Source organism: Grampus griseus (genome assembly GCF_964374135.1).
Source record: "Grampus griseus genome assembly, chromosome: 18".
Lineage (NCBI taxonomy): Eukaryota > Metazoa > Chordata > Mammalia > Artiodactyla > Delphinidae > Grampus > Grampus griseus.
In genome coordinates, this window is record NC_139012.1 from 66159881 (window position 1) to 66171697 (window position 11817).

Sequence of the window (11817 nt, forward strand, 5' to 3'; positions counted from 1 at the left end):
CTTGATTTTCTCCTAACTGCTGTATTTTCCCCCTCATTTAGCCTCCTTCAACATACAATCCACATAAACCCGTTCCTTATCCGATACCTCCATGCCGGCCACATGCAACTATTGCACCAAGTAAGGCGCTCTTTCAGACTTTACTTTTTTTTTCTTTTTGCTCTTTATTAAGTTGAAAGTAAATGTTGATATATGTACTTTGGAAATCTGGAGCACTTATGAAATATGCTGTCATGAGCTTTATTTTGCCGTGTGTCTTGGTCTGCAACAATGGAGAAGACAGAGTTTATTTAGGATATTTTCCTTTTTTTTTTTTTTTTTTTTTTGCGGTATGCGGGCCTCTCACTGTTGTGGCCTCTCCCATTGCGGAGCACAGGCTCCGGACGCGCAGGCTCAGCGGCCATGGCTCATGGGCCCAGCCGCTCCGCGGCATGTGGGATCCTCCCGGACCGGGGCACGAACCCGCGTCCCCTGCATCGGCAGGCGGGCTCTCAACCACTGCGCCACCAGGGAAGCCCAAGGATATTTTCCTTTTGATAAATTAATTGTATATTACGTCTCATCATTAATTATTTTTATGGGTTTTTGATTATGGGTAAATCATCTTGAATCCCTTTTTGATAGTTGGTATTCAGAGGCATCATTAATGCATTTAACTTAAAAAGGCCGAGTGTGTCTACTTGACAGAAAAGGCAGATACTTTAAATCTGGCCAGTTCTGCCCACCATGGCCTGCAGTGAGTTATGTCTGGAGTGAGCCTGCAGTGGGAAATAGAAGTCTCTGGTTGTCTCATTTGATCTCACTTTTCACTCAACCATAGACCCAAATCTCTGTGTAAAATGCAACTGTACTATATAACGGTTTTAGAAATAAATTAGATAGCTGCGTCAATACAGTTTGAACTCAGAATGATGCTAAATTTTATATATTTTTTTCTATTATCTTTTTATTTTAGGTGCTTATAACAATGCAGGTCTGGTACCATTAGCCAATGTCATAGCTCCAGGTGTGCCCCCGCCACCTCCATATACTCCTAATCCAGTAGCAGCAGGTAAAATCATGTCGTTACGGGGTATTAACAGTCAATAACTTGTACATGGTACACTTGGAGGGGGCAGTTGTGGGATGCGGTGGTATCCTAACAGGGAGCACAGCCCCGGAACATGATGATGGATCTGAGTGCAACATACAGGTTCCACTAAAGCAGCCTCGGCCCACATGTGTGAACACGAGCAGGTTGTAGAAACAAGAACCATTCTTCATGAGCAGGAAACTGACAGGCTGTGGAAAAGCATCACCGACTTAATGCGTGTCGCCATTTGGGCACATTCTGTCTGCCGTGGGAAGGAAAGGCTTGTAAGAAGGTGCTCAGGAGGGCTGAACCTCCCCAGCATATTCCAGTTCAGCCTTTTTCTTTGGGCCCATTGGGAATACGGGATACGAAGTGTAAATATTTTTCTCTATCTTGTCAAATTGTTTTCCAAAAAGACTGCACCTGTTTATACCTACCAGTGAAGGTATGTGAGTGTAGGGTTTCTTCACCCCCTTGCAAAATGGGATATTATCAATTTGGGGCTTTTTTTTTTTCTTTTTTACTCTTGCCAATCTGATAAGGCTGATTTAGCTGCTTTCTCCTTTTGTCTGTCTTTTACAAAAGTTTAATTTTTATTTCGATCAGTTATTGTTTATTTGACTCTCCTGAATTTTATGTCTTGTTTAGGAAATCCTTTCCCATTTCAACATTGTGACATCTACATTCTCTAATTACTGTAGTGATTCTTTTTAAACGTAGAGCTTTTCATTCACTTGCATTTATTTCTGTATATGTATAGGGTAGGGATAGAACTTAAAGTAAGTTCTGTGTTAATTTAATTCTGCCCTTCCCAGAGACTCAAAGTTACTTTCTAGTGTTTAATAAATTCTTTTTTTCTAGCCAGAGTGGCTCCGTTGTTTGCAGCTGAGTACTCTGACTAAAGTTGCAAAACATTTTTTCCAAAATTTGTCATTTTATTTCTTGCCCTTGTTTATGGTACCTCTTGCCCTTAGAGTTTTACATTTTTGCATAGACAGATAGAGGCTGTGAAAGAAAAGCTGGAACCAAGTTACCTTAGTTTAGAAATTCTTAACCCTAGGTAGTCCAGATAATTTAGGCCTTGTAAGATTCCTACTCCCTCTAGAATTTATTTTCACATAGGGGTGAAATAGAGGTTCATCTTAATTTTTTTTGCAGATGGTAGTCAGTCCATTCATGCCAGCAGTCTTTATTAACTAATCTGTTTTCCCTGGTGATTTGAAATAATACATTTATCTTAAGTTTTCATTTACACACATGGCTCTGTTCTGGGTTGTTTTTTTTTTTTTGCAGTACGTGGGCTTCTCACTGCTGTGGCCTCTCCCGTTGCGGAGCACAGGCTCCGGATGCGCAGGCTCAGCGGCCATGGCTCACGGGCCCAGCCGCTCCGCGGCATGTGGGATCCTCTCGGACCGGGACACGAACCCGTGTCCCCTGCATCGGCAGGCGGACTCTCAACCGCTGCGCCACCAGGGAAGCCCTATTTGGGTTCTTTATTCTGTTCCAATCTAGTGACTTTATGTTGTGATGATACCATATTGATTAGATTAGCAGATTTATAGTATATTCTAACATCTGATAAGGCTAGCTTTCTCTCACTATATTTTCATACTTTTCTTATCCATTTTTGGAAATTGGTTCTTCCATCTGAACTTTAAGGTCATTTTATGCAGTTAAAAAGAGTTGAGGGCTTCCCTGGTGGCGCAGTGGTTGGGAGTCCGCCTGCCGATGCAGGGGACGCAGGTTCGTGCGCCGGTCTGAGAAGATCCCACATGACGCGGAGCGGCTGGGCCCGTGAGCCATGGCCGCTGAGCCTGCGTGTCCGGAGCCTGTGCTCCACAACGGGAGAGGCCACAACAGTGAAAGGCCCGCGTACCGCAAAAAAAAAAAAAAAAAAAGAGTTGAATTTATAGTTACATAGTAATCTGGGGATACTTGACATTTTTACGATATTAAGTTTTACCATTCAATCATATGTATGGCTTTAAATCCTGTCAAATGGTAGTGTTTTTCCCCCAGGCCTTGTAAGAAGTTTTTTTTGTTTTTTAATTGAGTTATAGTTGATTTACAATGTTATGTTAATTTCTGCTTCTTTCAAGAAGATTTTGTTTTCTTCATACAGGTTCTTTGCCTTAGGTTTGTGTCTCAGGATTTTAGAGGGTTTGTTTTTGTTTGTTTGTTTTTGTTACAGTTATAAATGGATATTTTATTTCTAGGTACTTACTACTGATTCCCTATTGTACTTTTTTTTTCTTGAAAGTCTCTTGAATTTTCTGGATATAAAATGTCAGCTGACTTACACTTTACTATAACTTCTTTCCCTCTGGCCTTATTGGGTATTGACCCTTATTGGGTCCTCACTCCTTTTCGTTTTCATTTTTCAAAAGTGTTTTGCCTGTATATTTTCAAATTTCTTTTTTTTAGAGTATTGTTCATTTGGCTTTGTTTTTTTAGTTGTTTTGTAAATTATATATAGCTGGAATCTGAGTTTTTAAACCAGTGGGGAAGAGACTTAATAGGAATTTCTGATAATCATAAAAATTACATATTTGTTCTTAGTCCTTCCATTTTATTTTTGTACTCATTATTATTCTTTTATCCTAGTTTTTAATTTTCTTTATTTTTGTTTACTTGGATTAAATTGCTTTTTAATTTTTTAACAACTTTTGTTTCCTTGCCCCTACCCAAGCTTAGAATTTCTGTCTTTAATATCACTAGTGACTGCCTTCATATTCTTAATGGTTGTCAGTGTACAGAAATTAAAAACAGCTGTCCTACGTTCCACGATTGGCTTCCTTACTCCCTCTCTTTTTTCATCAATTTGTGTATTTTGATGGACTACTATACATTTTTCTTTCTGTGCCTCTGAACTCATGGCTTAACTGTTTCTTCTGTGATGCCCTGTCCTCATATACTCATTCTAATTTTCATCTAGTAGAAAATTTCTCTAAGTAGCTTTTTCAAAAAGGGTGCATGTGTAGGGTGTAGATGAGAAACCCAATTCCCGTTTTCTTTTCTTTATTAGAACTGTAGTCTCTTTCTATAAGCTTACAAAGAAAATATTCCTTATCTTCAGAGTTCATAAATGTCTTTAATCTTGGTGTTCAGATATTTTGCCAGGATATCTAGGTGTGGATCTTATCGTTGATCTTTCCTGGAACTTTTTAAGCCCTGTGGATATGAAAACTCAAGTCTTTAAAGCTTAGGAAAATTTTGTTCTTATATTTCTTTAATTAATGCTTTCTCATCTGTTCTTTTTTTCTCCTAATACTCTTCTTTTGTACTGTATTTATTTTAAGTCTCTCAGCTATTCATTTATGATACTTTTTTTTTGTATTTTTGCCATTTTAAATGGAATTTTTGTTTATTTTCAACTAAGTAATTTAGCTTTCAGCAATGTTATTTCTAATCTTCATCATTCTTTGCATTTATTAATTTGGAGTTAGATTTTTATATCTAAAGTCTTCATCTTCTCTGCTTGCAGTTTTTTCTTGCAGTATTTTGTATATATATGTTCTTAATCTGCATTACAGGATTTTAAAGTTCTTTTTCTTTCTTTCATGGACTCTCCGTTGATAGACACCATCTGTTCAGTCGTTTATTTATACTAAGTCCCTTAAACAAGCTGTGATCATTTTTGCTCACCATGTCAGGGCTTGGGGGTTCCCTTTGTACCTTATGGCTGTCACACTGTTGGTTTCTCGGGCAGTTATTGTCAAGCCATGCGAGGTCATTTTTTTCCATTGGCATCTTTGACCTGTTTGGTTAGACAGGTCCTTTCCCATGGGGGTGGGGAGGAGTGTGCTTTAGGTTTTCGGTCTCACAGGATTCAAGCCAGCCTCAACTAGGGTAGTTCTCCCTGACACCTCCTAGCGTAGGGTCTTTTCCAGAACTGAGTACAGCAGGTAGGCAGAGCCACTTTCCTTCAGTTTGCTTTGTGATCCACATGGCTCGTGATTCGGGCTCCTCCGACGGCAGTAGATTCTGCCCTCAGCATCCACCTTCCACTTGCAGGCCTCCTCCCTGTTGTAGGCACTGGTGCCCAGCAGTGACTGTCGGCCTAGCCAGTGACAGTGGCTCGTCATTGCCCTCTTGCTGCACTTTCTCCTAGATGGCACACTCAGGCCATCATCTTTCCCCAAAGTTTTCGTAAATGTATCTGTAAAGTAACAGTGTTTGCTTAAAGCCTGCTAAGTTAAGGAGGAATGGTGGGAATCAGTTGCTCATCATCCTAGCAATCTTCATATAGTTACTATGATTTTTGTTTATTTTCTTTCTTTTTCTATAGGCATATGTTGTTTTCCTAACACAGTATACATACATATCCTGGATTTTTCTTTTTTTGACCCCAGTCTCTGATTATTATGATGGTGAATAATTTGTTTAAAGCTTGAAATCAACTTTTATTTATTTATTTATTTTCACATAGAGAATGAAGACCTTTCCAATCAGTCAAAACCTACACAGAATCCAGGTAAGTACCAAATTTGATCCAGAGATAACTGATGTCTGTCCTGGCTGCCTGCTCTGTTATTCACTGAGATCAGTTTGAGTTGAGTGTATTTGTAATCTTTATGCTTTAGGGAAAGTTCCTGGTTAAAAAATTTAACTAATTGATACTTGCTGAAAGTGGCTTAATGGCAGTACATTTTATACACACAACATGAAATGCACGTCCTCACTGGGTTTAAAAATAACCATATGCCTTTGCATCCTGTTTGTAAAACTTCCAAGCAATCAAAGTGCTAAGTGGCATTATATCTGCATTCACTTTATATTATGTGATATTTGAAGCCTCATTTTTTTAAATATATGAACAATTTCTTTTTGATAAAAACCCTTTTTGACAAATGTTATGTCAGATATACCTTTTAGACTTGATTATTTCAATAAGTATTTGGGGTAGTGTAATTTAATATAAGAAAAGAAGAAAGAATTTAATTTAAGAAAAGAAGACAGGGCACCAGAGCAGAAAGTGGAGTTGGAAGAGGAAGGTGAGACGTGGCCCCTGGTGCCTGCAGGTGGCAGCAGCACTGTATCAGTTTATTCTCCCCCTAGTAGAAGATACGCGTGGTCAGGAAAGAGGTGCTTTCTGCTGTGAGACAAAACCTGCACCAGTTCTTGTGTAGCAAAGTAGCACATGAATCTGATGGTTATGGTGCATGGTTAGGAGTCTCGGTAGGAGAATTCCATTCCCTAAGAATGTGCCGAAACAGTGCTTTTTAGCTGGTAGATTCTACGGAGGTAGCATAGCAGGGTGGCAAGGACACCGAGATGTCAGGACATACAGTTTTTGATCCTGGCTCTGGCACCACCCAGCTTTGTGACCTTGAGCAGCTTATGTAGTTTCTATGAAAAAGAGATTAAGGAAACTTCAGCCTTTACGATCAGCTTCATTAAAAGATTTGTTTCTGGGCTTCCCTGGTGGCACAGTGGTTGAGAGTCCGCCTGCCGATGCAGGGGACGCGGGTTCTTGCCCCGGTCCGGGAAGATCCCACATGCCACGGAGCAGCTGGGCCCGTGAGCCATGGCCGCTGAGCCTGCGCGTCCGGAGCCTGTGCTCCGCAACGGGAGAGGCCACAACAGTGAGAGGCCCGGGTACCGGGAAAAAAAAAAAGATTTGTTTCTGAGGAGAAGCAGCAGATTAAGTGTCATAAGTTATTCCTTTGTCATTCCTTTGTTAGGAATAGCACAATTTGTTTTCCTTTGCTGTTACGTTAGCATGATTAAGATTTCTTTTTTCCTTTCTGAACCATATTAAGAAACAAAAATAAATACAAACTAGTATAATGCTTAAGTGCGAGGGTCTCATAGACCTGGGTTCAAATCTTGGTTCTACCACTTCATAGCTGCATGACCTTTTTATCATCATCATCATCATCATCGTCATTACTGTGATAAGGTCTCACTTAATGAGATCTACCCTCTTAACAAATTGTTATGTACATAATACAGTATTGTTAACTGTAGGCACAATGTTGTATAGCTGATCTCTAGAACTTATTCATCTTGCATAACTGAAACTTTATATCCTTTGAACACCACTTAATAGCTGCGTGATCTTTTAACAGGTTGCTTAATCACATCAGGGCTGAGATTGCCCATCTATAAAATAGGGGTGTTAGTGCCTATCTCGGGGGGCGGGGGTTATGTGAGGACAAATGAAATGACAGGTGTAAAGTACTTAGCACAGGACCTAACACGTAGTGTTTTATGGTCAACAACCAAATTAGATGACAGGAAAGTGATATTTCTCCTGGTATGGTTTTCAGGAATTCATTTTTGTTGTGTTCCATTGTAATTGCAGGCACTGTGATTAATAGTACATCGCTTTTGTGTTATTATATGAAAAGATCTCCAACAGAGGCCACTATAAAGAACACTGTGGGACAGCTTGGTTTTACCTTGCCATCTGTCATTAACTACATGGTCCTCAGCATGAAGTTAAATAAGACAGTGAATTCTCAAATGTTTCCCAACCGAATGTTTCCCAACCAATGTTAACCTAAATAATTTTTTGATACATTATTTACACACACAAAACTGGGCATATATTCCTTGTGCTTCTAATTCTTGTAAAACAAATTGAATACAAACAAAGATACAAGTCCATTTTCATATATACTCTAAATTTAAATTGATAGCTATCTTCCTTGATACTAAATTAACTGCTTATGACATGACTGTGGTATGAACTACAGATCTTTTGAGTTTGACGTTTATATATTTATATATTACTATTTGTCAATTCTCCTATCATATTTATTTTCTAAAACAGCTGTAAAATTTGTTGAGCCCAAGGCGGCACCCTTTGGCCATCACTTAGTACAAATGAATTATGTAGAGGTGGGTTTCCTCTGTTCTTTTCCTATGGTCCCTTCTCCACCCACGATTAACACAGTGCACTACTTCATTGACCATGTGAGCTTCCTTATGTCCAGAGTCTTTATTTTGCATAGATTTAAAAATTTAAGTTTTAGTCCATGAAAATGTCTTTCGGTTGATTATCCCTGCAAAAGGAGTATTCTCTGTTTACAGCTGAACAGACTCCGATGTGAGTATAGCAGTATAGCATTCCATTTGGCACCAGCAAGATCATCAGAGGCCAACGCTTTCATTAAACTGATTCAGGGAGGAAACCCAGATCATCCCCAAAATGCTTGTATGATTTGTAGAGTTTGTCAGAATGAAAGTATTGTAGCAAACTCTAGAAGTCTTGAGAATAAGTCTTTGGGTGGGTTTGAGGACTTGCAGTTGAGGTAATCATGATATATCTAGTGCAGCAAACACTTATTAAACACACAGATGCCATGCACTGGGCTAGGCGTGAAGACTCTAAAGATGAATTAGTCAAGGCCTTTGCTGCTAAAGGAGCTCCTAGGACCAGCCAAGTAAAGTTAGAGGTTAAGTAGAGGAGTCAATATGAGAGAATGCCTGGGGGGAAAACTGGATAGATTGATCATCTGGAATATTAAATTCAACTCACAGAGTGGCAACCAGGCATACTGGAGAGATGGCCTGAATCCTAGATGGCCTTGTATGCCTCTAAAAATGATGAAATGATGTCCTGAAAGCTCTTAAGAGGGGAAATGACTTGTATTATTACTCTAGACAAGTGGTTTGAGAGAATTAAAAGTACACCAATGCTAATCACAATTAAAGTAAATTCTTTGAATTTTTTAAAGAAAAAATGGGAAACTATGAAAGGAAAGTTTATTTGCTCACTTGTCAAGGCTTCCTCACTGTGAATTGGAAGGCTATTCTGAGCAGAGTCTAGAACTCAGCTGGATCTAACTGAGGCTCCCTGGTGAAAATCAGGGTGATGGAATCTAGCAATGTAGACATTGCAATAGCCTAGTATACCTGTCATTGATTTTCTCTGACATTTGTTAAATATTACAAAAATTTTCATTCATTTCTTTTGAGTTAAAAGTTGACATTTCAGCGTGATGGTAAAATCTTGCCTCTCTTTCTCCCGCCACAGCGTTTTCTGCCCCAGCAAGTCAGCTCTTTTCTCCTCGTGGCTCTAACCCTTCGACACCTGCGGCAACTCCTGTTCCTGCTGCTTCCCCGGTCAAGGCAGTAAATCATCCATCGGCATCGGCCACTGCCGCCCTCCCTGGGATGAACCTGCTGAACACCGTCCTTCCTGTGCTCCCGGGTCAGGTCTCAGCTGTTCATGCACCTCAGCCAACGACGCCCAATCCAACAGTTATCAGAACCCTTTCCTTGCTGGCTGCACCGGTGACTTCTGTTCACAGCACCACATCTGCTCCCGTTCCTTCTGTTTTTTCTGGCCACGTTCCACTGCCAGGTCCTTCTGCCACCCCTACCCCAGCACCTCAGGCCGCATCTACACCTCGGGCCACCCCTGCTTCCAGTGAAACATTTGCTTCTACTTCTGCCCCTTTCACTAGCCTCCCCTTTGCCGCCACCTCTACTGCCGCTTCTACCAACAACCTCGATTCCTCCTCACTGGCATCGGTTTTTGCTGGTCTCCCCTTGACCTTAACACCGACCTCCCAAGGTGTGTCCAACCCGACTCCTTCTGTAATCGCCTGCAGTTCTGCTCCCACTGTTGCCTGTCCACTGGGTGTAAATAATCCCCTTCTGTCTGCTTTAAAAGGCTTTCTGACATCAAATGACACCAACCTCATCAACTCTTCCACGTTACCCTGCGCCGTTACTAGTGGGCTGGCTTCCCTCGCCTCCCTCACTAACCAGAGCTCCGACTCTGCGGCGGCCGCCCTTAACAAGGGCTACGGCCCGCAGCGGGCCTCCACGCCGGGACTGGCCCTGTTCCCGGGCCTGCCCTCGCCGGCGGCCAACCCGGCTTCCACGCCCCCGGCTCTGCCTGCGCCCGCCGCCGCTGCCTCCTCGGGGCCTGCCGGCTGCGGCTCCTCGGCCACCCTGCTGCACGGCCCGCTCGCGAGTCACGCAGACGCGCCCGGTTCGTCGACACCCGCCGCCACCAGCCTGCCCGTGGTGATCAAGACCGAGCCCGCAAGCCCCACTCCTTCTGCCTTCAGGGGCCCGGCGCCCCCGCCGCCCCCCACCCCCGCTCCGGGCGCGCTGGGCCTGCCAGGGGCGTTGGGGCGAGCGTATGCGGCGGCTTCGGTGCCTGTCAGTTTACCGTCCTGCCTCGCACCTGCGCTGCCGGGCCTCCCGGGCCTGAGCGCGACCCCGAGCGGCTCGAGCCCCCTGCCCTCCCTCCCGCTGCCTGCGCATGGCTCCTCCGCGCCCATCGCCCCTGTCTTCAGCGCCTTGCCCCCTTTCACTTCGCTGAGCAGCGGCTTCGCCCAGGCTGCCCACCCGCCCCTCGGCGCCCCCGCCTCGTCCGCCCCCACCTGCGCCCCCGGCCCCTCAGCGCCCGCCTCGGCGGCGGCCTTCCCACTCAGCCTGCCCGCAGCCGTGCCCTCGCTCTTCTCCGTGGCGCAGGGACCTCTGCCGGCCTCGGCTCCCTCCTACCCCGGCTTCTCCGTCTCCGGCGCGCCCCCCGCGCTGCCCTCGTTCCCGGGGCTGCAGCCGCCCGCCACCGGCGCCGCCACCGCCCCGTCGCCCGCTCCCGTCCTCCCCGGGTTCGCCTCCGCCTTTAGTTCCAGTTTCAACTCCGCTCTGGTTGCGCAAGCCGGGTAGGTGGATGGTCTGGAGGGGAAAGCATCCTTCACCTAACTCGTTCATGCTCTTGTTTTGAAGTCATTCAGATGAAAATCGGCATCCAGTTGTTTGGTGGCGCGAAATTCTGTTTTTCTGGGTCGGCACTTAGGTGCTCGAAAAATGTTTTATGTTAAGATAAATATATAAAATAACAATGCCTGCTCAGATAATTTTAGGATTTGTATTTGGTAATTTATCTTGATTTTAAAACAGCAAACATAAACTCACTGAATTCAAAATAATACACTTTATAACGGAAAGTTTTATATCAGTGAGTGGCTGACTTTTATGGTTCCAACAGGGAACAGATTTTTTTTTTTTAACATTTTAAGATAGTATTTGACAAATATAGAAGCACTAGCTTTTATGTCTTATCTGCATTTTTTCTTAAATTTATTTATTTATTTATTTGACTGTATTGGGTCTTTGTTGCTACACGCGGGCTTTCTTTAATTCTGGCGAGCAGGGACTGCTCTTCCTTGCGGTGCGCGGGCTTCTCATTGCGGTGGCTTCTCTCGTTGAGGAGCACGGGCTCTAGGCGCACAGGCTTCAGTAGTTGTGGCTCGCGGGCTCTAGAGTGCAGGCCCAGCAGCTGTTGCTCACGGGCTTAGTTGCTCTGAGGCGTGTGGGATCATCCTGGACCAGGGCTTGAACCCGTGTCCCCTGTATTGGCAGGTGGATTCTTAACCACTGTGCCACCAGGGAAGTCCCCTTATTTGCGTTTTGACCTGTTCTTCTATCGTTTTAGCTTATCATCTGGACTTCAAGCTGCAGGCAGTTCTGTTTTTCCAGGCCTCTTGTCCCTCCCTGGTATCCCTGGGTTTTCCCAGAATCCTTCACAATCATCCTTGCAGGAATTACAGCATAATGCAGCCGCACAGTCAGCATTGTTACAGCAGGTAAGTAGGCAATGCCTGGTGGAAATAGAACGGTAACATGTAACGTAGCTTCTGTAGTGACAACCTTGCAATACAGATAAATAGTGATATTTCGGCACTGGCCAAAAAAATGGCTCTTAGCAGAACATCTGGAGATTTGATGATTAATTCTCCCAGAATCTGCAAATTATTCTTGTTTTCCTTCAGAAG

General features: G+C 43.5%; 1 protein-coding gene across 2 annotated transcripts in view; it reads left to right on the plus strand.

Annotated features, from left to right (window-relative positions):
- Positions 1-11817, plus strand: part of PROSER1 (proline and serine rich 1) — a 28739-nt gene that overhangs the window by 14386 nt on the left and 2536 nt on the right. For both annotated transcript variants that reach the window (XR_014298083.1, XM_082675777.1), the window contains exons 8-12: positions 42-120; positions 956-1051; positions 5502-5546; positions 9057-10704; positions 11478-11628. Coding sequence is in view for 1 of the 2 variants with exons in the window: in XM_082675777.1 (XP_082531903.1) it covers positions 42-120; positions 956-1051; positions 5502-5546; positions 9057-10704; positions 11478-11628 (2019 nt within the window). In the remaining variant the exon portion in view is untranslated. The remainder of the gene's footprint in view (positions 1-41; positions 121-955; positions 1052-5501; positions 5547-9056; positions 10705-11477; positions 11629-11817) is intronic.